Source organism: Sesamum indicum, linkage group LG5 (genome assembly GCF_000512975.1).
Source record: "Sesamum indicum cultivar Zhongzhi No. 13 linkage group LG5, S_indicum_v1.0, whole genome shotgun sequence".
In the NCBI taxonomy this organism is placed as follows: Eukaryota; Viridiplantae; Streptophyta; class Magnoliopsida; order Lamiales; family Pedaliaceae; genus Sesamum; species Sesamum indicum.
The window spans coordinates 11,518,870-11,546,486 of record NC_026149.1 but is presented as its reverse complement, the minus strand read 5'-3'; the positions used below and the strand labels follow the sequence as shown (position 1 = coordinate 11,546,486).

The following is a 27,617-nucleotide window of genomic DNA, read 5'->3' as shown; positions in this document are numbered from 1 at the left end:
ACAAGTAGTTTGATGTATTATTCCTTCTCTCTTGTAAAATTCTTCAGTTTGTTGTCCTAGAAATTCCCTATCATTATTCGTTCTAATGATCTTGATCCTTTTATCAAATTGTGTGAGGATCATCTTATGAAAGTTAATCAACAGATTAGGTGCTTCAAGTTTCTGTTTCATCAAAAACACCCATGTACACCTGCTATGGTCATCTACAATGGTCATCATGTAAGTACATTTTGAAATAGAATACTCATTATAGGGTCCCCATAGGTCCACATGCATTAGATCAAAACAAGATTCAGATGATGATGTGCTCAAAGGAAAAGGCAACCTATGCTGTTTTACAAGAGGACAAGTTTAGAAGTTTTCTTGCACTTTACATTCTTTGATCAGCCTTGTATGCATCATTACATTTTGTGAAGCATGCCCTAATCTTCTATGCCAAGTTTCTGAAGAAATAGACAGCACACTAAGTCCTAATTCACTGCAGGATTCCATGATCTTCTTTATATGATTCTTGTCAAAGTGTTGATCCTTGATGATGTATAATTTTCCTATTTGGCATCCTATTGCAAGCACCTCATTAGTCATGTGGTCCTGCACAATACAATGTGACTGAATGAATTCGAATCTAATAGAAGTGTTATTGCATATCTTGCTAACTGATAGTAGATTAAACTTAAGTCCAGGAACATATAACACATCCTTCAATTTAATTATGTTTCCTAAAGTTAGATAGCCTGAACTAAGTATCTGATGTTTGCTATCATCTGCAAGATGAATGTAACTATTGGGAACATCAGTGTCAATTTTGTCAAATAAAGTCTTGTTGTTGCACATGTGAGCAGTGGCTCCACTATCAATAATCCAAGAATTATTAAGCCCTGTTTTGTAGTTTAACAATTCAGTGCACTTACCAGAAAATTCACAGTTACCTTCTCCCATTAATGCTGAGGATTGTGGCTTCAAGTTTCCAAGAAATTTGTGGAATTCTGCACGTATAATCTCAGATATAGCTTTGCCATCATTAACACTTTGGCCGTCTCGTTCAGGCTCAGTAACAGCTGCAGTTCTATTTGCTGCAGACGCAGTTTTCTTCCTCTGTTCCATCAATGATTTATACCATTCCGGATAGCCGTAAATTTCGAAGCACACCTCCTTCAAGTGTCCTGTCTTCCCACACTCTTTACAGACATGTGTTCTTTTATCCATAAGATTTCTTTTCTTTCCAAGAAACCTTTGATTTTCATTTCTTTTGAACACAGGCATTGCCATCTGTTGTGAACCATATGATTGTCCCAAGGTGACCTCCTTTTGCTTTTCTACTCCCAAAATCATTGAGTATGTTCTACTAACATTAGGTAGAGGATCCATCATGAGGATTTGGTTCCTCACATGGTCATAATTCTCGTTCAATCCCATTAGGAATTGGATCAACTGATCCGCCGCTCTTATGTCTGCAGATTCCTTTGCTGCTCCACACGTGCACTGTGCAACTGGTGTTATGCAATTGAGTTCGTCCCATAGTCTTTTCATCTTTGAAAAATACGCAGAGACTGACATTGTGCCCTGCAAAGTGGACGATAATTCTCTTTTGAGTTGATAAATCATGGGCCCGTTACTTCGCCGAACCGGCTTTCAAGTTCTAACCATAATTCTCTGGAAGTGTTGGTGTATAGGAAGCTTTCCACTATTTCCTTTGAAATCGAGTTAAGTATCCAAGACGTGACCATGTAATCGGCTCTAATCCACTGCTCGAGTTCTCTGCTTCCTTCGGCAGGTTTGGCCCCTTCTCCGTTGATGAAGTTTAACTTCATTTTCGCACCTAGAGCGATCTTGATAGATCTGCTCCAGGACAAAAAATTTGATCCATCTAGTGGTCTCGAAACCAGGCTTAAACCTGGGTTGTCGTTCAATTGGAGTTTCAAGTTTTCTTGATCTTCAGCCATCTCTGTATCTGAGGGTTTCTTGAGTTCTTGATTTGCAGAGGGACTGGAATTCGACTTAAAGAAAAAGGAGATCAGAGACCATCAAAGATGGCTCTGATACCATGTAAAATGGCGTAAAAGAGCAAGAAAGAAAATTGATTTCATTCCGAGCAAATCTTGAATTGATATTCTTGAATCAAGAAGACAAAGTTTCAGTAGTTTTCAGGGTTTTGTTTTCTATATTGAATAAGAACTCAGCAGGGGTCTTATATAAACCTCTAAAACCAGAAATCTCACTTTTCCCTCTCTCTAAGTTGTGTTTTTCACTAAAAGAAACGTGGGTGCGCTTCTAATACTTGTGTGGAGAGTGAACTAATAAAATCGTGGATACATAATAGAAGTGCAGAAGTTGAATGACACGATTTTATCTGTTTCTTCCTCTTTTTTCTTCTTCATAAGCTGATGCTCCAGGTTGCTCTGTTTCTACTGCACTTTTTTACATTAATTTAATTAAAATTTTATTTTATTATATAAATAATTAAGTAATTATTATATAAAATAATATTTTATTATTAATAAATATATATAACATTATATATATTAGATGGGAGAGAAGGTACTTTATAGCAAAATTGCAGTCAAAACTCGTGTGACTCAATTTTTGTTCGGAGGGAGTTTTTTAAACTTTATTATATATCACAGGGGATATTCGATAATTTAATTTTTATAGGAAATTTTTTAAATATTTCTATTATTATAGGGGTTGTTTAAATTTTTCCCTTTTAAAATTTATCTATTTTGAACACTCACTTCTATTCGATAATGTAAAGCATTTTATATAGAAAAAATACCTCATAAAAAGATTTTAAAACCTATTTTTTTCAAGTCGGACGCATCAACATCATAACCTTGAATGAGGAGAGGATTAAGAGGGCCCATAGTCATACTTCCATAAATTATCCCCATTCATATTGTGTGAACTTACACATTACAGACCCCTAAAGTCAAGTTCATGAGGTATCTTTTTATTTTGAAAATGATCTCATAAAAAATGGCGAATTCTGATGTACATAAAACTTTATTTGGTGTAAAGATAAAGTAAAAGGTTGAACCACTCTTCTACTAAATAAATCGTTGTGAGATTTAGATAATTATAGTTAATAAAACTTATATATCTAAGTATATTATACACTTGTGTTATATACCCAATTGTTAATTGTTGGTTATTTTTCTGGATCAACTTGTTATCCTGTGAAGTTGAAGAAGTATGACTGTATGTGGCTATGGTGCAGAAAAATAGATGAATGACTGTGTGATAATATGTTTGATTGTCGAATAAAATTGATTCATGGAATTATTGGTGTAAATATTATAAATTGAGATAAAGAGATTGCTTACTGAATTGAGGGCTATATTGCAATGACTTATGAAGATGTGATTGATGATGGTGTGATTAATGACTTTCAAAACCTTGCCACCTAGTTTTGTTCGTATATCAAATAATAGTTCACTCAAATAAAAAGGGGTAGATTCCAGATTTTCCTGAAATTTGACACAATTACGAATACTCTATCATTGTTTTGAAAAATTATAAGTATCCTCCTCAAATAAAAAATAATTATGTCGTCTTTAGGTAGTAAAGTGGACATTACTATTTTATTCTTGCTGAATTTTTTTAAAAATATATATATATTTAAAAAATGTAAAAAAAATTAGGGTGGGAAAAATAAAATTTCCATAGGAAATATGTATTAGTTCGTACAAATGTTTTAAAAATTCTTTAAAAAATATACAAGATTTTTTAATTTACAATGCAAAAAGACATTTTGATCAATTCAATTCAGAAATCGGATGAAAAATCTACCGGAATTGGCTCATTGTTAAACGAACTATAAAATCAAAAGATATTTGTAATTTCTCAAATAACACGAATATATTATAATTATGTCAGATCTCAATAGAAATGCCGTTAATTTACCCAACAAAAAAAGTGATATGAGATTCGAGTAGAAGTTTAATGTTTAAGTTCTTGAATCGATCTCAAACCATAGGTTTCTTTTAAGCGAACCTACACTCACAAAACCAGCAAGAACAATACCAAGTAAATCATTGTTAAACTCCTTAATGCTTACATTGGTAAGATCAATACAAGATGAACCTCGAGAGTATTAGAAGCAGTAAAAACATATATACTCGACACCCATTGAAAATATGTATTCATAGAAATGATCGAGTTATGTGATTCATCATAGATCATTGAACTAATTTTGATCAGGTATTCACAAACATCAGCTACATTCTTTTCCTTTTTGCATTTTAGTCGAATTTAATTCATATCGATCTAAAAAGAAATACGCAAACTCTTAAAGTATTTAGTCATTTTAATAATGTAAGAAATAATTTTATAATTCTAAATAATTAAGATGGCAGAAAGGGACTATTACCACTATGGATTGAACTATACACCTGTCCAAATTACAGCATCACCACAAAAAAATAATAATTAATCCCATAAACATCAATTTTCTACACATCAAATTAATCAACGGCAGATGGCAACAAAATTGAAGAAGCTTTGACAAGTACAAGATTGGCCAACACTCCACCTGTCCGAATAACAGCATCTATGTGATTCATCAGAGGCTCCGTATGCTGGAATTAAGAATATTATACCGAAACAATCTTATAAGTTCATATATTTTATTTGAAATTACTTTTGCAATATTTCGATAAAATAATAAAATATTAGTAATTATAATTTTATAAATTAAAATATTTTAAAATAAACTATTAATTACAATCTAAATAAATTAGTTAGTAATTGAGTCCAACGATAGAAGTTGATGATAAATTTTGGGCTTTTCGTATTTCAAAATAATATTGGCAAGCGCATACAGTATTTGGAGCTTATGCATTCTAATGGGCTGAATAGCAATTTATTCCATGTTATATTAAAAATGAGTATATTAATTTTTTATAAAAAAATATAATAATTTATCTTTTATATTTTTTAAAATGAACCAATTTATCTCCTTATATGGGGAGGTAAAGTGCTTCATTTTAAAAATCATAGGTGGAGTAAATTGTTGTATTTTAAAAAATATAGAGAGGTAAATCGCTATTTATTTTTTCATAAGGAGATAATTTGCTTATTTGCTATATTACAAGGGGGTTGCTTGCATTTTTTCCCATTTTAATGGGTCAATCTAATATAAATATATACATTTTTTTTTGGATGATCAAATTGAGCCAAAACATTTATAAGAACAACCTATTAGGAAACTGATCCAAGTCCAACAATGGTGAGCCCAAGCTACAAATCAAAACCTGCTTATGCCTATAAATAAGAGCTTGTACCGCATAATGAAGGAGGACATACAATATTCTACACACGTAATTTCATTCCATACGACATTACATATAACACAAGACTATGGTAACACGAGATGCAAGTCATAATAAATTAAAATGACTCAAGCCTAGAACCCTTTGCCACGACGAAACTTTGCAACTATGAAGGTTCCATGTGCTCCTTGGCATCAAATCCTTCAAGCTTCAATAACAAGTTTCAAGGTGACAAGTAGTTTGCTCAATAAATGCGGAGTAGATTACAGATTCACATTAAACAACAAGTTTCAAGTCCTTAAATCTAGGAGTGTTAAACAATATCGTCGCTCCTACCTATCAATCCAATCTAAATCGCGCTGCAATTAACGAGCTAAGGGTGGGTTGGGTTGGCCTTGGGCTAGTAAAAAAAAAGACCACATCTTAACAATTGAGTTTGATTTTATGTTTACATAAACTATATAGACTATGTTCGACCGCGATAATGATGATGATGATAATAATAATTATAATAATAACAATAATAATTATAATAATAACAATAATAATAATAATAACAATAATAATAATAATAATAAGAAGAATAACTATACAATATGCTAGAATTCTTTATATGTTTATACTAAAGTTTTGATAATACATAAACTAATCTTCAATATAATAATAACAATTAATATATTTTTTATTGGTATTGTATGATATATATATATATATATATATGCATGAACATGTAAATGAGATTTATTAGTTAATCGATTCTTGATTATTGGTAATTTTCTATGCTTTTATGCCGTTGATAAGTGCAAGTAACTTGAAAATAGATTGTAACAAGATAAATAGATGGTATCATTATTTTGTTACAATCTATTTTCATAATCATCTTATTTTAATTTAAATAATATTTATTTGATATTTATATATTATTATATATTATTAGTTTCGTATAGATTTAATTTAAAATAAGAATTCTTTTCACAATCTTATTCACAAAAAACTAGTAAGTTCTTTTTTCGTATTTATTTATATTCTTCTCTAATAAATATATAACCGTTTATGTTTTATACATTGTAATTGATATCTCATGTTTTTATACTTTTGCTAATTATCAATACAAGAAAATTTGTTTATTATGACAAAATAATTATAACAAAAGCCTAAATTTTTATAAAATACTAATATAATTGTACGGTGATTGACTCGATATTAAAGACCGCAAAAATCTGGCCGACCCGCCCCAACCCAATTAGACCGCAAAATGCGATTTTGATGATTATCGGGTTAGGCTTGGACTAAGCTTTTGATCTAAATAAATAATTTTTATTTTATCCATAGCATTTTTTTTTTATCTTGTAATTACTTTTTACAAACACAAAATTTGTATAAACAATATAATTAAACTCAAATATTTGTCAAAAATTTAAAAACAAATTAAAAACTATTTACTTTTTTTAAAAACCTATAAACTCCTAACATCTAAACCTAATTTTAATTTCAACGTTAATTTGGAACACATCCAAAAGAGTACTCAAAAAATTGAAAGCCAAACCAAAGACTTTGATTTCATCACTTGACCAGTTGTTTTAATTCGGTTGGTTGTCATTTTTGTTTGCCAAATACAAGAAACAAATATAGTTTCTATTTAAATAAAATCTACCATAGGACATAGACAAACTCTCACCTATTCTTGGACCAATGTCAATTTATTTGAGCATTTTTACAAATTGAAATAGATGCATTACAATCTGCATAATTTTATTTTCGTCCCATAAATAAATATCTCTAAAAATCAACAAAAATAGCCTTTTCACATTGAACCTATCAATTCTTTTTTTTTTTTTTTTAAAATTTGGGACAATTTTTAGTAAATTCTATGCAAGGTCGGATGAAATTAGCATATACTTTAGTTTCATGGAATTAAAATTACAATTTTACCTACCCCTATAGTCACAAAATGAAATGAAATTTTGCCAAATGGTTTCATAATAAGAAAACATTGAAAGTAATTAATTATTTTGGAGCCAGTCTTTTTCCAGCTACTTATTAAAATTGTTGTCCCCTACAAAGGCAAGACAACTTTTATTAAAATAAAATAAAAATAGTTATGATTTTTAGATGAGCTGTCCCATCATGGCTACCACATTCCAAAATCTTAAAAAAAAAAAAATCATCTCCCATTTTAAATTAGAATCAAATTTTAAAGAGTAAAAATAATTTCCATACACAAATATTGTCATTAATATTAATTTAGTAAAGGAGTGTTCATAAATGGCTCAATAGATAATCCACATTACACCATTGATGTTATTTTAGTACCCAATTGATTGTTGTTATTTGTTGATTATATTTTGCCATCAGAATTATGTCTGTTTTTATATTTTGTCGTTTATTTTTATTTTTATTTTGTATCAACTTATCATCTAAATGTTGTAAAATTCGCATATTACTATACATGACCGTTTCTTGATTGATTTTTTTTTTAATAAAAAAAATACCATCATGCAGTGTATAGTGTGCTTAGATTGAAAGATAAATTATATAAACTCTTATGTGCATTGTACGTATATGATGTTTTTTTAACAGAAAAATCAATAAAAAAAATGACTAAGTATGGTAACCTGTAAATTTCACAAAATTAAATTGATAATTTGATTAAAAAAATAAAAAAAATGGAGAAAAGGTAAAAATGGGAATATTTCAAATATCAAAATATAATTTACCCTTATCTTTATGTAATGGTTATTCTACTCATACATATTATAATTCAAAAAATATTATTTTTTTTAATAAAAAAAATGCACAGATTTCAGTCAGAAGTGTTTATATTTGTTTTAGCAGTTGGACCCTTTAGTTTAATATATGATTATTAAGATTACGATCATATAAATTATTATGTAATAACCTACCGATATAGCTAAATTGACTTATAAAAAATAGACTTAAAATAGTAACTTTGTTTTAAATAATAGAGATATAGGATATAAAGATATACATTTATCGTCGGAAGTATTTATTTAAATCTCTTCGAGATATTAATACTCGATTAGAAAAACTTAAAATTTAAATTCAAAAGTCGTAAAATTTATGCAAAATACAAATTAAGATGAGCTTGTAATGTATTATGATTTTAAGTTTTTATCTTATAAATATTGATAAATGAAGTCGATAAAATAATAAAAATATTGTTTTTAAATATATGAATCACGCGCAAAAAAAAAAATAGTCGAACTGCTAAAATAAAAATTAAATATATCAAATAAAATTTATGCAATTTTCCTTTGATTGTATGTACTATTTTTTTTTGTATTTAGGAATAAAATGATTATTACATAAAAAATAATTAAAAACTGGGTGAATAGCATTAATTGGTTATTAAAATAGTATTAATCATACAGAAATGGCACCGCCTCATTAATATTTTGTAAAGTCATAAAATACCATGATAAGATAGCTGATTTATGCAACTTTTCACATTAGCTGATAAATTAGTAGTTTTTTTATTTCTGTTTATATTTTTAATATAATATATTGGTTTATATATTATAGTTTAATTTATAATATATTTTAAAATATAAAATATTATTTATTATATGCATGAAAAATAACCATCATGACTAGTAATATGAAAGAAAAATCAATAAATTCCTCAATCATTGCACATGGTCAATTATTTTCTGGAAGATTTGTAAAATAATAAATCATATATTTGGACATAGGAATATATAAGGAAAAATAAATCACGTTCAGATTTTTGAGATTAGATTTAATTATACAAATTTTTTTTTGTCCTTTATAAAATTAGGTGTACAGTCAGAAGCGTGTTCTATTCGTGTATATTTGTTATTTCATAAAAGAAAAAAAGTATAATTATAATTAAATTTAAATTAGGAAGGTATCAAATGTAATTACTTTATTGAGAGGTTATGAATGTAATTATATATTGTATATACCCCGGCAATTATAGGTAGGGAAGAAGACATGGTGGGGGGGCCACCCCACATGCACACAATTCTGCGTTCAGTCCACTTTCTTGGTTGTCCTTTTACTATTTGACTTCCCATTGCCAATTCAATTCGTCCCTCCCTCCCACTCTCTTCCCAGACACGCTTGCTTAGATCTTGATTCTTGGAAATGGCTTCTGTGCCGGTGTTGAAGAAGGTGGACAGTGAAGGAGCCTCGTCGGAAAGTGCCACCTCGGAGTCTGGCTCCGAGGAGCGATTGCGGCCAAGTAGTAATTCCGTCAATACCGATGCTCATGGCACCAGCATCAGAAGCAACAGCAGCGGTGGGGAGAGGTTTGAGTATTCGGGGTGGGTTTATCATGTGGGGGTTAATTCGATTGGCCATGAGTATTGCCACTTCCGCTTCCTCCGCATCCGCGGCCGGTATGTGGAGATGTATAAACGCGATCCCAGTGAGCATCCTGGCATTGTATGTATCGTCTTCCGGCCCTTTGTTACGTATTTTTATTCATTTTTTTGGGAGTCCTTGAAGTTGAAAGTAAGTTGGTTTCATTTTCCATGTTTTCTTTGTTTGGGTTTGGGTTTTATTTGAACCTGCACAGTCAAGTTATGGATATGGTAACGAAGGGTGACGATTTACCTTCGGATTGCGTTCGAACTATGTCACACTTCCAAGGCTGAAGTTTGTTGTTAGCTCTTTTCTTTTGGTAGAAGAGATTGCTTCGGGTTAGGCTAGATGTCTGATGTTACGGAGCGTCACATGGGGATTTATGAGGAGCGCAGTACCCACTCTTAAACACTTTTTTGGATTTACAGTCAAGAATTAGCTTCAAACAGGATAAGGAGCTGGGAAAAGTTCCAGTAAAGCATATGAAACGAAAAGGGATGAGCCCAAGACTCACAGGGTTGAGGGACAAATATTTGGCCTGGACTGGAGTTTTTCTTTTTGATATAATGATTATGAAGACATGCATCCTTTGTCACGTTTTTTAACATCTTCGACAGCATGTGGTATTTATCATTAATGTGCTATCTGCTTTTGAGGATTTGGATAAGTTTTGGTGCTGCATAACTGGAAAAAGTTTAGGTTATAGCATTATGTTCTTGTCTCTGTGAAATAGATTGGCGTACACACACAAAAAAAATGTAATCTTCAATTTCCTTGGCTTCACCTCTACATGCAGTTTAGGTAGAGCCCCTCGTTCTTTATGATTGATCACCTTAAATTGCCTAAAGGAAAAGAGAGGTGCCAGAAGGCAGAAAGTTGTCAGTGAAGTGTTAAGTCACGTCTTATCAGCTATGGTTACTGCAGAAGTTAAGAACCCCAATACGGGCTCTAAAAATTCACTTAATGCACTCGAATATAAGAAACTTTAGGAAGTGAATAATGGAGCATCTGAAATAATGATACAGTGCTAATATCATCATCCACATTTAATTTCCGGTTCACTACATGAAAAATAAGTGGGAAATAATTACTGCATCAAAGAGAATTTGCCTGCTCGATAAGCATAACTTTTGTTCATGTTCCTATACTTTTAGATGGATTCCATGAAGGATTTAGTTTGTATGCATTATCCATGGTATTCTTGCAAGGGCCCTCGTGTGAAGTGAGCACAAAATGAAATCCTTCTAGAAACCTTATTCTATCTGATTTTGGATTGACATTTTAGAGTTGACACTGAATATCACAGATCAGTTTGCTACTGATCTTTGATCAGTATGAACTTACCATCTTCAGTTTACCTGCAACTCATCCTGTATTAACAAATGCAATTTCTTAATGTTCCACCTTTTGTATTCAGTGACTCTGGCTATACATTTTTTGCAGAAACCTATTCGAAGGGGTGTCATAGGGCATACACTTATGGTGGAGGAGTTAGGGCGACGGAAGTTGAACCATGGTGTAAGGCCTCTGGGCATATTCTTTAGATCTTTCCATGCTTCAGGAAGCTATTCCACCTCTTTTTGTCAATTTTCATATTATGACTGCTTCAACTTATTTAGTGCTCTGTCCTTGTAAGCTTAGTGTGTTATTTCGAGTACAACACACATAATGCTTCACAGAAAGTAGATGTTTTCTCTCTGAAAATAATGTGGACATTTTGTAGGATGTGTACGTGCTAAGGTTCTACAATCGCTTGGACGAAACCAAGAAGGGAGAAGTAAGTGACAGTTTCATTATGTTGATCTTTCAAAGAAGCTGATATGCATGAGATGGTTAAGCCCTTTTGACATGTTTCTGTGTCTGAAACGACAGTAGCTTATTTCTAATCTATTCGGGTTAGAGTTGGCAGTCCTTGTAGGGCATGCAAATTTGTTTATTGAGTATACAAGTCTGTGGAACATCTCCTTTTCCTGTCTCCTGGATAAAGTGCTAATTTTACCAGCTAAAGTTTTGGTCTGGGGCCAATAGTTCCTCAATACCAAAATAGTTAGATATAACAAATACTATCCATGATTCTTGTTTTTCTTTTAAGACCGAACATCAAATCTTGGGTGTACTTTTGCTTACTATTAAGTGAACTTGTTGCCTGTTGAAGATAGTCAAATGACTCAAGATTTCTATTGAGCTGTATGTTGAGTTCATGAAGTACAGATTCATTAGAGCTCCTACCTAAAGTAACATTATTGCTGAAGTGCGCGATTACTGAAGAACAAGTATTGCAAGTTGCTTGACATGCTGTCACTACTTTCCATGCAATTGTTTTTAGCTAGACATGGTGTGCTTGTATTCTTTAAGTTGCTCACAGTGAAGAAATCTTTGATTCCTGCAAGATTGCTTGTAATACAGCCGGTGATGCCCGGAAATGGATGGAAGCATTTGATCATGCTAAACAACAGGTATGAGAGAAAAAAGAGAAAAAAAATGCATTTAAACTTTGACTTATCCAAATGAGATAGTTGGATGAGGTTGGAGATATTTCCCCTCCCCCTCCCCCTAATGTGTTTGATTTTTATTTCTGCTTGTTTGACATTGATAACCATCTTAACTTTAGGACTTTACTGTTAAGGTGACACAATGTCACTTCCATAGGGCCCTCATGTGCATTATATTTGACATGCGAAGAGTAGAGTGTTGGAGAAAATTAGTTAAATGACTTTTATGAACTGTGCCCTTCTTTAGAAAACAAAATTGCAAATGGATTAAGCTCCATTCATTGTTGCCATTTATGTTGGCTTTCAACCATTTAATTTTTCTGAGCAATGCTTAAATTTGCTTTACATTATGTTGTAGACATGGATGGCAACACCAGTGAGCATTAATTAATTACCAAGCTATCTTGATCAAAGGAATTGACACATTTTGTTTATTATTTTTTGCTGCTTGAATATCTCACTGTCTGTTGTTGAATTGTAGGCCGAGTATGAGTTTTCAAGAGGTGGTAGTGTGAGAAACAAGCTGAACATGGAGGATGAGTATGTTCAGATCACTGGATTATATTTTTTCTGTTAATCATAAATATGAGAATCTAAATTGACATTTTCTCATTGAGTAGTTGACTCACCGGAGGATTTATTTGAAAAGTAAACTTCATATCTCACATATAATTGCTTTTGTTTCTACTCCAAGGTGACAGTATATACCATTAAATTCTTGGTAGCTTAATTTAGAAATGGTGAGAAAATTTGAACTGCTCTGTATTGTGATCTCATGATGATTTTTACTCAACATGAGTCTTTGATCTTCATTCGAGTAATATTTGTATGTACAGATAAGCTTTTGCTTGTTTACATGTGATAGGCAAATTCTGCTTTGTTAATTTCAAAGTATGGTTGATTCTACTCACATTGACAGTTAGGGCTACTACTACTAAGTCTGAGATTAATTTTTCTTTGTTGGAGGATTAACCTGGAGGGACATCGGCCTAGAGTACGGCGTTATGCTCATGGTTTAAAGAAGCTAATAAGGATAGGACAAGGTGAGGTGCTTTTGTTTGATCTTACAAGGGTCTTATTTGGTAATTCATAATCGTTTTTGTGTTTCCATAGCAATTTATTGCTAATGTGTCTCTACAATTTAAACACTACCATTGATTCCTTTGTAATGTACTTATTAATGTATTTGTTTTTTTTTGTTAATTCTCTATTTTTGTTTTGTTGATTTTATCGTGTGTGACAGTAATATCTTTAGTCTTGCTATTTTTCGCAAAAACTTGCTCTTGTACTGACTTACGTTTCTTTGCATCCTGTTAAATTAAATTTCTTCATTTCATATTTATAGGCAATTGGTACATATATGTTTGTGCGAGAAATCAATTTTCCTGATCAAATGTTTGGTATTGTCTTATGTTTTCTAACTTTTCTTATGTCACCTTAATAGAGTTTGTTTACATAAAGTTGAATGAGTATGGTGCACTTTGTTTATCATTATCAGCTGAAAGAACATAAGCTTTTCTTGTCTAGACTTATGGTCAGTCTCTTCGGAGATTAGAATGCTTATACCTTGATACTTATCATGCTAAATGTCAAAAGTGTATGCAGCTTCACATCAACTTCTGCGTGCCATTGTTTGTGTTTGTGTCACATAATCATGTTATGGTTGTACTTCTCCAAGAGCTCTGTGTTTTTACTGTGATTCTTTTTTCTTCTTTTTTTTTTCTCCCGATTTAATTGGTTTACCATAATTAGAGTTTCGCAACTTTTCTTTCTGGTTTTCTGTATGGTGTTATTCATAGGTCCGGAAGTGCTTTTGCGCAAAGCCTCAAGCTTAGGTACAGATGGTAGATTGGATGCATATTTTGATGCAGATGGTGGTGATGTTGTCGAGGCACATGAATGGAAATGTGTCCGTACAATCAATGGTAGACTTCATAGTCTTCATTCATTTTTTTTCTTTTGTAAAGTCTATTCACCTGAAATATATGTGCATTTAAATGATCATTCTCAACTTAAATCATCACAAAATTCTTAGTTGTTGTATATAAGATATTTTCAATTTTTCATTATCTTATCTGTCTACAGGAATGATTAAAAAGATCCCAGGTTCCATTATGAAGTTACTCAAGAATATTGCATATTATGTGGATGTGCCAATTGTCTATGATTTATATGAAGATTGTTTGATGGGTGCCCCAAATGTTTTCTGCTTGTGCATCCTCATATTCCCGTATTAGTCTTTATAACCTTTATCAAGCTTAAGTTGACCACATTTTCTGAATTGCCTGTTTTTGCGGCACTGCTGGAAAAAAGTTTGTCCCGCAAACCACTAATCTTTTGGTTGCTGATATTTGTGTTAACATGAAAGTGAACATGAAAAGTTTTTTACATTTAGCATGAGCACCAAAGGAAAATGACAGCTGCTGCTGCTCAGCTTGGATAGAATTGCATTTGAATTTGAATGGACTCTTCTATTCCTGAAGTACGATTTTCAGACTACCATTGCTGATTTTTTTATCCTTTTTCGGTTGAAAATTTTGGGAACATTCTGGAGGACTTGATAAGATACAGTTAGATGATGGATAACTTTCCTCTGATCCTTGTTTCAGTTAAAGAAGTAGTTAGATATGTACTCACCCAGTCATGGCCACATTAGCGCAACAAAAACCTAAATCTTGCTGCAGGGCCATCTACCAAAGCCACCGCCTTCCCCACCATCCTGAAAACCACAATATTGTTTGCTGCCCTGTCGTTGGCTTGCCCTTAAGCAACCAGAAAAGGACAAATTAAAGCTCAATGATGAGATGGTGGGCCCATCAACAGTCGTGAGGAGAGGGAAGTGTGGTTCTTTTGATGAAATAGCAAACTTCATCACCGCAGTGGTTGCATGCAAAGTTGGTACCGAGGAAGAAGAAATTCATACGGATAAATTTAAGGTCAATGATGTGGTGATGGGTGCCACAAGAACAGAGATGGATGAGAACCCAGCAGTGGCAGTAGAAAGGGGGAAATTCAGGCAGAAGACCCTAAAAATTGACAATTATACTGAATACCAGTGGTAGGAGTTTAAACATTTATATTTTAAAAATAAAAGATAAGATAAAATAGGGTAAATCTACCCATCCTATTATGTGGAGTCGACTTTGTCAGGAAGCCTCAGCCGGTACAGTGGCAAATTATATCAATGAGGCAAAATATTTGAATATACTTCATTCATAAGCATTTTCGTTTTCCAACATACTTTCAACATTGGGACAGCACAAAATATTTTCTGAAGACTATATTGGAACAGATATTTGAAACAGTTCCAGGTGGATCCTATATTACCTTTTATTATCTTAAGGTTTGCTTCATGATGTGCCGGACCTGCCGGTTCAAAATGGATTTGGAATGGGATTGGAAGTGCTGTCTGATGTTTGAGGGCATATGGACAAAAACATGTGGAAATGTGAACTTGCACATGGTCACTTGCAAATAATGAAGTTTGGGAAGGTTCCAGTAACCTAACCTGAGTCTAGTTGCTATAATTGGACTTCTTACTCAAAATCCGTAGATGGTTTGAATTGGATGGAATTGTTTGTCAATTATGGTGGAAATATGTAAGTACAGTTGCAGATTCACGATCTAGAGAGAATTGACAAATAAGTATGGTTAACTAATTTGATTGACTACAAGATCATGATAACTTTCAGAGAAAAAAGAGCCACACAACGTATAAAACTAGTTTTTTCCCTTCTCAGATGATACTGATCTGAGAAGCCTGGCAGAGTAAAGCCTATGAATAGAACTGAAATAAACAGGTTGAGAGCATGGATCAGAGACTTCATGGACCTGTTAGTTCACTTGATAACCTGAATGTCTGCCACTTGGACATTTTGAGAACCTCTATAGGTTTTTGATATTAATTGTTGACTATCATTAAATTTGATGAAAAATGGAGAAATGGTTTATTTGATTGTATCATGTCAAAAAGATCTGATTCATTTCATAGACTTAAACAAGAGAATTTTGCTTTGCCATATTCTTAGTGTTTATTTAAGAATTTTAGTTTAGTTAGAAAGACATGACTAACATATCTTTTTTTTCAAAATCCTTATTTGTTTTAGGTGTGCGAATATTTGAAGATGTGGCCAGCCCAAAGGTAGTTCATTGATCAAAACTTTTATTGTTGTTTGCATAACGTTTACTACTATGATATGTCTCCCTTTGACAAGATCATGAACTCGAGCTTTTTCTTAGTAGTGAGTTATTTCCAAGAAGTATGTCTTGGAGGCAAATAAGAGAAATGTAGGATTTTCCGATTTGATGAACTATAGGCAAATGCCTGTCTCTTAATATAAGGCAACCGTGGTATTTGATCCTAACAACATGCTTTTTTAATCGAAAGATCCACCTTGAGTGAAGCAAATATATGATTGATTCTCCATAGCATCTTAGCATCTTTTTTTGCCTTTGAACAATGTGCTGCATGTTTGATCCCTCTTTACAACCCCTAGAAACATATACGTTACAAAAATACTTTGGTTTTTTCTTATTTATTTCTTGAAGATACTGGCTACTGGCTTCCTCAATCAACACACACCTAAACAAGATTGGCTCCTTAAACCCATGGCATAAGTCATAACTGAGTGTTTTTTACTTTAAAAATACTGGGGCCGTTGAAGTTAGCGATTTAAGAGAACCATCTTGAAAGCATTAGAGACATAGTAACTCAGCCACCAGTTTCCATCCGATAATATGCAGGTATATATTTGGTAAATGACATTTAGGTTCCATACCAGCACTGCGTGTTTATCTGCTTTAGTTAAATTAATCTGAAGACAGACAGCTCATTTGCCTTGTTTTGTAGTGTGATAAAGGTGTACTGGTCAAAGCTGTTGGTGTTGTTGATGCGAGTGCAGATACTGTATTTGAAGTTGTGTTGAATCCTGATCGACACAGGAGATACGAGTGAGTTGGAAAGCCTTTGGTTTGTGGTACTTGATGTTACAAGTGTCAGGCATCTAATATTCTTTTACAGGTGGGACACTTTGACAGGTGACTTGGAGTTGGTTGATTCTGTTAATGGACACTTTGATGTTGTGTATGGGACATTTGATCCACGTTATTTTACTTGGTGAGTTCGTTTTTTTTGGTTCAAGAAGCTTCATGATATCATTTCCCATTCGGTGCTGAAGGAGTATATAGTGATCTTGGTGCAAATAAAGATGGTTCATATGACTTGGAAGTGACATGTTAGAGTCACACAAATAGCCATTCTTCTTGTGAGGCTGAGGCTGCATTCACACAAATAAGATGATTCATATTGAAAAGTTATATGAGCTGATGCTTGTAAAGAAAAGTGAGGGATGCATTAATTGCTTCTTGTATCTAGTTCTTCGTATTTGCATCACTTGAAAGAAGGGTTTTATATGCAGGCGGCAGTCAAGAAGAGACTTTGTCTTCTCAAGGCAATGGGTCCGAGGACAAGATGGGACATACAGTAAGAATCTGTGTTTATGTCAGCTTCTCTGTGCTTATGTTCGGTAGCTTCTATTGAGTATTGAAGTCTTGTTAATCACCACATATCAATACGTGTTATCAATATGGTAATCATCATGTGTGGTTTAGAGCAAATGCATTGCCCTGCTCAATGCTGGGTCTTGAAATGATAGGTTCATATCAGATCCAGGTCGAGTAGATACCCATCCTGATGTGTGTGTCCTACTGCTAGGAGCCGTTACTAGAAACTTTGTGAAAATGATATTGTGGTCTACTTAGGAAAGTTCCAAAAACTATTATGGAGTTAAGCCAATAAGGCTATAACACGAAGTTGAAGATAAACAGAGAGAAAAGAAACATAAAGCAATTATGATGAGCTCCCTGTATTTTAAAATGTAGGTATGAAGATTTTATGCAATTATGGTCTCATCATTTATTTTCTTTTGACTTTGTTGAACATGACACTTTTTACGAAATCAAGCAGTTAATGCTGCTCTTCTCTAAAGCTTTCTGTTAAAATTTGGTGTATCAATTTTTGTCGAGTCTACATTCAGCTGTAATATCAATTTTTAATGGTCTACTTTTAGAAATAAGAATCTATTAGCAAATTCTTTGTCCAGGATTCTTTCAGAGTTATGTTAGTTTGAGGTTTAGCATATGCTTGGTGCTTGGTGGATATGAGAATAGATGTCAGTTCTGTCTGTTAATGTAAAATATTATGGAGTATTAATCTTCTATATTTGTTGCTTAGCTAATGCATATTTTCTTGGGTGCAAATAGTAAGGTAGATATGCTGCTTAAATTTATTCATTGATATTGTTATAAACTCACAGTTCTTGTGATTGACAGTTTGATATACACTTATTGGTGCAGCAATTCTGCAGTTTCCTTCTGTACACAAGAAGCGGCCTCCCAGATCTGGCTATAAGCGCACAAAAATCAACCGTAAGAAAATATAGTATTAAATACTAGCTTCCAATTTTAAATAAGCATTTATTATGTGCACTGAAGACATGTATACTTGAAGGCTAAACCAAGTTTAGAAGCCAGCCAAACGGCAATATTTTGTTCCTTGGGGTTCTCAACCCAAATAGACTTCTAATTTCTTGGTTCCATATTTTCACTAATTATTTGCACTTAAGGTGAGAGAAACTATCACTTTGGATCTAGTCCCAAAATTATACCCACCTCAGTTTCCTGCTTTTGCAATTGCATGGTCGACCGAGAATAAATCCTTTAATGTTTCTAAGCATTTAAGTGGGCTTAAGTAGGACTTTTTGGTTTATGTATTTTGTTGCTCAGATAATTCTTATCGAATGCTGCCTTTGGCACAATATTTCCCTATGCGGCAGTTATGAACCTTGCTGTTTTCTCTAACTCCTTTTTTGCTTTGTTTTGTTCTGTAGCTTCCACTTGGGAGATCAGTAATTTAAGCACATCTTCGCCGTCAAATACTGCGAGGTGTCTAGTTACACAAACGCTTGAGATAAGCCCCAAAGGTTGGTTTAAATGGAGGAATAAACACTGCCAGAAGTTTGAAAAGACTGTTCCTTATGCATTGCTGAGTCAAGTATCAGGTTGGTAATACTTCCAGTCCTACTTTACAGAACGTGTATGCTGCGAATAACTGAGAGCTACTCCTAACCAGTAATCCTGATTGAAACATTGCATACCTCCTCTCCTGTCATGTAACCCCTGCCCATTTTTCAGAATGTTAATTCATTGCATAAGTTTGATGAACTGCGGGAGTGCATAAGTCCGTCATTTTCATAATTAAAGACAGTAAGGCAAAAGTTCAAATACAATCACCAAGCAGACCTTCTCTCCTCTTCTGACATTCAAATGTTGAGAAATAAACTTACTTGATTATTTGAGCAAGCTGGTCTTGTAACAAGACTGTTTTTCATATTAATGAACCCATGGTTTTGGAACATGGCTTCATACTGTGGAAGCCCTGATGTTGCTCTTATCAGTATTTCTTCATATACCATTCTCTCAACTATTTCACTCTGCTCAAGACAGCCTTATCTTGTACTTAATTGGGGCTGTAATCTTGATTCTCTTCTTCTATTCCATCACATACTCATGCTTTACATCTTCTTTCATTTTCGTGTTTTCTTTTTGCTTCCTTGAATGACCTGGAACTCAATTTGTTTGTATAATAGTGATGTTTTCTTGCTATATGATTTGTTCAGGTCTGAAGGAGTACATTGGAGCAAATCCAGCACTTACATCTGAGTCATCTACTACAATAATTCATTCGAAAGTGTCTGATTTTTCTGGATCCCATAGTGAGTTCGAGGATGCAGAAGGAGCAGACGAGTTCTATGATGCAATTGCTGGTGATTCCTCATCTTCTGATGAGGGTAGTGACAATGAAGTAGAAGTCAATAAGGTTCTTGGTCCTTGGTGTGACTGCATCAACTGAATCCTTTATTTTTAGAAGACCGAACACTTTGCTGACTTTGTTTTATTCACCAGGAGAAGAAGATTAAACTGAAGAACATTTCCTGGGCCATAGCAAGTTTAACACTAAAGAGGTCTTCAGGTACTTGTCATGCCAGTATCTTTCATTTTGGAAAAAACTGGCTACTTTTCTCTCATATTTTCCCACCATTAATAGGTTTTATCTGTTATTTAAATTATTGTGCTAAGATTTATTTTGGCATCTGGTGCAGCACCAGAATCAAATGAGTTGAACTCAAATGTACCTCCCATTAGTCTCGACTCAAGTCAGTTTCATGGGACCATGAAGAAAGCAAAGGATGAAAGTGATAAGAATTGCTGGTCTTCTCCAGATGGTTCTGGATTCATGATCAGGGGGAAGACATACTTGAAAGATAACATGAAGGTCGGTTCATACACTATAAAATACAGCACTTTATGTGAAGTTTATACTGCTTGTCTTTTGACATTAAATAAAACTTGAACCATCTCAGTTCAGCTTAATCTCAATGTAATTCAAGAAGAATTGAAGGTATTCTGTCAATCTCTCCAATTTCGGATTGACAATTTAAAAGGTTCTAATTAGATCTCAATTCTATGTTTGCATATTTAGATTATTACTTTTGCTAAGTGTTTATCAACTATCTTTCCATTATTTTACAGGGACAGAAGGGTTTTGTTGTATGTATTATTTTCCTTCTCTCAAGTCCTTTATCTAGATAAATCTACTAAGTCTATTAACCAGAAAAGTCTTGTCTATTACTTCAGGATGCAAAACTGTGACCGACTAATTGAATTAAAAAATTGGAGGTTGTACTCATGGTATAACCACGAATGTCTTAGAGACTGAAGGGTATATGTTTAGAGAGTCTTCCTCATTTTTAGCATGATGGACTTGGAAGTCAAATTTAAGCAATCTAGTTTCGGTCATAAGTTTCAAACTATTTTCTGTTTAAATGAATATGCCCTAGGTGTTCACTAACTTTCCTCATTCTGTATTAAGTTCAAGTTTAATGTTGTTTTGGTGATTCAATAGATCTTATCTCGAGATTTAATAATTCTAGTTTTCAGCTCTGCTTAAGAGTCCATTGCTATTAGAAGTTTATTTATTTGATGTGTTCAATCATCAATATTTAGTCTTGTCATTTATTCACTAGTAATTTCTGTCAAAGATTTTCCTGTCCATTTCCTTGTTCGAGAGGCTTTTACCACTATAAACCTTGTCTGTGCCTCTAATATTTCTAGAGTTGATCATCACGAAGCATAGAAACTTGTATTGTGCGATCATCTCAAACTTGGTTAGATTCAAGGTTCTCTTGGTTTGACTTCTCTATTTCTCGTCTCTACTATACTTTGCCAATGATAAACTCATTATTGAGCCAACTTCCAAGATGGACAGGCATTTGTTTAAAGGACCGTTCTGAATTCATGTTCAGCAGAAGAACAGATCTAATTCTGTATCATAATTTTTTCATGTTTATCCGTACTCAAACGTAACTTTTCTAATGCAATCTAATTTGATTAAAAATGCTCTTGCTTGATAACCTCTCAGGTGAAAGGTGGAGAACCTCTTCTCAAGCTCATCGCAGTTGACTGGTTCAAGGTGGAAGATTGTGCCTCAAAGGTTGCTTTGCATCCTAAAAGCCTTGTTCAGGTATAGTTGATATGCGGGATTACAACATTCGATGTGCTCAGACAAATCATGCTTCTACCTGATATTCCTATCCGTCATGTGATGATGCTCTTAACATTCATTTGATGAAATTATATTCTAAACTTAAAATTCATTAAAAGAGGAGTTGGCGGTTAGAATTTAAGCTTTACTATGGAAACCAATGTTGGGTCTTTCTGAATTGACTGTATACACGAAATTATCCTCTTAAGTAATATCTTCGTTTGTCCCAAGTTTATAACTATTTTGTTCGTGTGGTGAAACTACATTCTTGTGGTGGTAAGACTGTCATAAACCTTTGCAAAATGCTGTTAAACCTCAAAATAAATTTGCTGATGATTTAGTGATAATTTAAGATTGGTCTTATTATGTTCTCAACCTTGTTTTCCTTATTGAGTTTCTGCTAATTGGCAATTTAAATCACTCTATGGCAATTTCTATTTTAAGCAAGAGCACAGATGGCTTGAATTTACGATTTCTCTTTGCTTAAAATGTCTTAATTCTCTGTTGAATGAATGCTCTCGACCGAGCTGAAGATGATTTCCTAATTTAGTAAAGAATGAAGTTTAGCTGTTGCACATGAAGTCTTCCTTCTTGTTTGTTTCAAGCTATCCAGTTGGCTTATCTGCTATATGTCATCCGATCAACTTCTCTTTGTTTTTCACTTCAAGTTTTTGGAATAAGTAAAGATTATTTCAGTTTTCCTTTGTTGCTGCCATGAGTTGTTACTGTTCCATTCTGATTACTCTCAGATGATTGTATTATTCCTTCTTTTGGTAGTTGTATTATCTTAGATATCATGACATCAATACGTAGTGTTTACGCTACAACTTGCTGATGTCATGAGTTGTCATTGTTCCTTTCTGATTATTTCTGATGATTGTATTGTTCCTTCATTTTTTTTCTAATATCATTCCTAACGCAGAGCCCCGAAGGACAGAAACTTCCATTCATTCTTGTCATCAATCTTGAGGTTCGCTTCTGTCTATATGTCTTCCGTTTTTTAAGTATTAAGCTTACATATGTTCTGTTTAATGTTCTGGGAGCTTATATGTAATCTTATTGATTTCAGTAGCAGCATTAGCAACTATTTGTCTTTTATAAGTTTTTGTGCGCATAGCCTGTATTTTCACATATGGTGAAACTTGTTCAGGGTCATAAAACAAGTCTGCAAATATAGCTGCCAATAAGTTAATATCTGGGCAAACTGCTGATTGTCCAAAGACACATTGTTGTTACTTCATTGCTAAAATTTGTAGTAACATAAACAGTGTACAATTTAGGTGTGGTGAAATGAATTTTTCTTGTCAATTCTTAAAATTCTTTCTTTTCTGTTCACCCACAGGCCACAGCTTTTGGATGAGAAAGTCTTATAGTGGTTTCCTTGTATCAGGTACCAGCCAGACCAAATTACAGCCTTGTTCTCTATTATGCTGCAGACAGGCCTGTGAAGAAGGACTCATTGTTGGGTAAATTTATTGATGGCACTGATATGTTTCGTGATTCAAGATTCAAACTTATTCCAAGCATTGTTGAGGTAGCTCCATCTGCTGAAGTGAAAACTTGGTTAGTTTTGGAGTGTATGCTTGACATGATTCTTGTTTTTGACAATTGTCTTTTTAAAAAAAGGGATACTGGATGGTAAAGCGGGCAGTTGGAACGAAAGCTTGCCTTCTTGGAAAAGCAGTAACTTGCAAGTACCTCAGGCAGGACAATTTTCTGGAGGTGAGATTCCCACTTCTTTGGTCCTGGAATCTTGTCAGATGCTGGTGAATTTTATATAGAGCACAACTGTTGCCTATGTGTTGATTGAATTGAACTATGGAGTAATTTGGACTTCATTTTGCACCATCAATTTGCGTGGGTGGTCAGAGCAGTGAAACAAACTGGTGAAACTCTTGGAGGCCTAACTGGAATGTGATTGAGAAACATCTGACAGTAACTTGAGAACTTTACACGACGAGGGGGATGGAAGAAATGAAATGATGATTGAAGGAAAAACCACCTGTAATTAAGAATTGAAGAAATGCTTTAGAAAATGCATGAATAGCATTTCCCAATTCAAACTTTCCAGCTAAAAGTATGCTGCTTCAGTTGAGCCTCACAGGAAGTACCTATACTGTGAAGGAGCTTTTAGCTGTGTCTGATGTCATGGTTTACGGGATGCATTTGATTGCACTTGAATGATATATTTCCATATGTGGTTTTTATCTTCTAGCCCTCCTACAGATACGATGATTAAGTGGTAATCCTTCCTGCAGATTGATGTGGATATTGGTTCATCATCTGTGGCAAGGGGTGTCATCAGTCTCGTCCTTGGATATGTCACAAGCCTTGTTGTTGATCTTGCAATAGTTATTGAGGTGCGTACACTCTGGTTTCTACCCTTTATCCCGATGATTTTTACGTATTAATGAATAAGTACAACCCGAATCAATACCATCTTCAGCGGTGCCTTATCAATTCATCTGCAAGATCATGTTTCTTCAAAAAGTATGGGTTTTCATATGCTTTGAATAAGGCTTCTAGGTTTTACTTTGTTGGCAATCTAAATTCTTGATTCTTCACCAGGAACTTTTCTATACATTAAAAGAAGATAATCTTTACATATGTCAGATCAACATTGGCATCAGAATGTTGCATATGTTTTCCTAATTCACAAATTCTTTCCAGGGGCCTAATATTTCTGCAATTCAAAACATTTAAACATGGAAAACTTTTACTGCTTCCACGTGGGCCACTGATTGTTTCTTTTGATAATTTTGTTTGCTCCAACATGCTATGGTTTCTATGCCTGGATATCTTTATCAAAAGCAACGAATTCTACAACTCCAGGAATCAGGACACACTGTCAATTATTCGTTATACCGTAGATACTGGGAACTTGAGAAACCTTTTGCACACTTGATACATGATGATAACTCCTTTGTGTATTGAAGAGAATCTAAATAAGTTGAATGTCATTGAGAAAGTCCCGAGTCAATTTTCACTTCTAGTGCATGTTGGAATTTCCTTTTTCTTTGCTAGATGGTGTTTGCACTTTCACCATGTGATTGGTCACACTTTTTAAAATGAACCACATGAAAAGTGTAATAAACGATATATGATGTATTTGGGTTTTGGCTGAAACCAAAGCCCTCTTAGAATTTCCTTCACGCTTCGGTGGTGCAATGACAAATAAGAGTCCTATCTCATTTACGGGAAAAATTGAGGTTCGAGTTAATTCAGATATTATAAACCATGACTTAGAATCAGCAAATGCGCAATTTCCTATCACCATACCTTGTCCACTTAGTTTCTCCATCCCCTTATAATCTTCTTACTTTTATCCTTTTACCTTTCTAAATTTTCAACATCATGTTCACTTTCAAATTTAGATTGCTGTTAAATCATGCATATTATACACGAAAAACATGATATTTCCATATGTTACAGGCAAAAGAAGAGGCAGAACTCCCAGAATATATTCTTGGAACCGTCAGATTAAACCGTGTACAGCTTGATTCAGCTGTACCCTTAGAAGCATGACGACCTATTTAGTCAACAGAGGTTGCTTATCTTGAATAATGTAACCAAAGCAGTCCTTATTAATCGTCCGGTACTCAGTAACAGCAAAGATAATGCAGAGAGACAAAAGGGATATGATAATGGCCTCCGAAGTAACACACAGCTATTTGGTGAGACAGGATTCTTTATTGATTAGGATCCTGCTTGTATTGAAGTCATGACATTTCTTGTATACCATGTTTGATTCTAGTTTCTGAAGATGGTTTTGCCATTGAATGTAGTTAGAGAAACTGAGCCAGATCTATGTGTATTCCCCACCCCACCCACCTAATGCTACTGACATTGAATCTGCAAATATATGGGTGTTTGTACGTATGTTTGTGTATAGATTTATGGGCTGTTCTAACAGCAGCAGTAGAAGCCAATTTTGGCTGTTTTCTTTCCAGGGTTTTGGATTTGTATGCCATTACATCATCATCGTTGCAACTATAGGCAGGTTCACTTCAGAAATAATAGATTTCTTTATATTTTTTTATAGGAGGAATAATTATATTATTACATTGATATTTAAAGAATTTGATTAATGTATCAATATATTCCTTCTAAAGATTAAGTGAGGGAGAATAATGAAATAATAAATTATGATGAATTTACGTAACATAAGATATCAATGGAAATGGATTTATGTTAGAGACTAAAATCATATTTATAAAAATGGGATTTTAGAAAAAGAGGTTCTAACCATAGATAAGATAAATTATGGTGAACTTGAACTTTTTTATAAGATATTAGCTTTTTTCTTTTTTTTGGTAATTGTAAATTGTATTAAACAACAAGAAGTACACTAGTACAATACAATCATGAATCGTTCTTTAGTTTTACCCTCGACAGGTCAAGGAATCCACTATAAGCGATAAAGCCCACATGAGCTAATAGAGAAAGGTAAATCAGTACTAATAATTTGCTGTCGCACATCATTTATAATAATAACAGAGAGAGTACATGCATCGCGGAGCATGTTCTCAAACTGATGACGATTGCGTTACATCCAAACATGATAGACCATAGAAGCAAGTAATGTTCTATAGGCTGCATTAATGATGTTGTTCCCTCTCCATCATGACGAAGCCCAAGTAACATCTCTAGTCCAAGAAAAAAGTTCGGTCGAGGAACCCACACATGACGTGAATCTCCTCTAAATAGTGCCGGGAATAGTAGCATCAGAAGAACATGTGGTTGTGCGTTTCCATAGCATCATTAGCACACAGGATACAGGAAGTGCCCAAGTAAAAAAGCCACGACTTGTCCAATATGGACAGCCTGTCGAGGATGGTCAACTAAAGCAAGAAAGTGTGTCTGGAAATTTTGAAGGGCCTCAGAGTAGTGAAAACCAGTTTACCTTGGGCCCTGGCGGTGATAGGAGGCGAATATATTAGTCTTACTTTCAACCATTAAATTAAGACATAATTGTTACACAATCAATCTAATTGGCACACAATGATACGAAAGAAAATCAACCACAAAACTCTATTTAGTAATTTAATCTCATTAAATACTTGGCAAATAAGTATATCACATCAACAAATTAAATCTATTTAGACAATCACACACTATTTTCAACAAAATTATAAGTACACGTTCTTGTATTTTATCTCAAGATGTGTATTTATTTTAAAATTTTGCTTATAATTGCACACTACAATCTAATAAATTATATTTATAATTTTACAAAAATTATAAAATATTTGTATAATTAGATCTAATTTCAAAAACTGTCCCCGTAATTCACCATAAAATATATGTAATATTCTTTCATACGTAAAGTAAAGCTGGTCATAGATTTACTAATCACCCCATCCCACCCCCCCTCCCCCACCCCAAAATAATAAAATAAAATAAAATAATGATAATATGCTAATACTAATAATCCGAGAATCCTGCATTATTTTGGTTTTTTCTAAGCATTATATCAATAACTAATATATTAATATACGAACAACAATAAGCAATAAATTATATAACTCTCAATTTAATATTTCCACCTAATTTGGCCTTTTCTACTAATTAATAATTTAATAACCCCATAATATTTTATTTTATTTTGTTTCCTCTACCAAAATCTTTGTGTATATTTTTATATTATTATTATTATATGATTGACTGTTGATTTGGTTGCTTGCTGATTATCTATATGTTGGCTCATTTGTTTCCGTGCCACTATTAATTAGCCTATGTTTCCGGCACTGCCAAAAGACTAATTTGCCCCAGCCATTTTGGACTGATGTAGGAAGAATTTTCTATCCTTCTTTGGTGTTAGATCAATGCGTGTGTGTGTATAATATAGAGAAATTACAGTGATGTTTTTTGAGATTTAATATAATTACACGTAATTTTTTTATAATTTAA

At 33.5% G+C, this 27,617-nt stretch overlaps 2 protein-coding genes across 2 annotated transcripts; one reads left to right on the top strand and one right to left on the bottom strand.

Annotated features, from left to right (window-relative positions):
- On the bottom strand, positions 352–1,557 carry LOC110012036. Its single transcript, XM_020694120.1, has one exon. The coding sequence runs from the start codon at positions 1,555–1,557 to the stop codon at positions 352–354; it is 1,206 nt and encodes a 401-aa protein (XP_020549779.1).
- On the top strand, positions 9,276–25,654 carry LOC105162389 (protein ENHANCED DISEASE RESISTANCE 2-like). Its single transcript, XM_011080389.2, has 22 exons — positions 9,276–9,695; positions 11,058–11,132; positions 11,338–11,391; positions 12,005–12,070; positions 12,588–12,646; positions 13,073–13,149; positions 13,906–14,031; positions 16,213–16,247; positions 16,956–17,056; positions 17,127–17,222; positions 17,524–17,588; positions 18,461–18,532; positions 18,994–19,164; positions 19,783–19,982; positions 20,069–20,135; positions 20,266–20,438; positions 21,585–21,686; positions 22,630–22,677; positions 23,098–23,241; positions 23,334–23,429; positions 23,966–24,067; positions 25,140–25,654. Exons 1-22 carry the CDS (start codon positions 9,396–9,398, stop codon positions 25,230–25,232), a joined length of 2,322 nt encoding a protein of 773 aa, XP_011078691.1. The 5' UTR covers positions 9,276–9,395; the 3' UTR covers positions 25,233–25,654.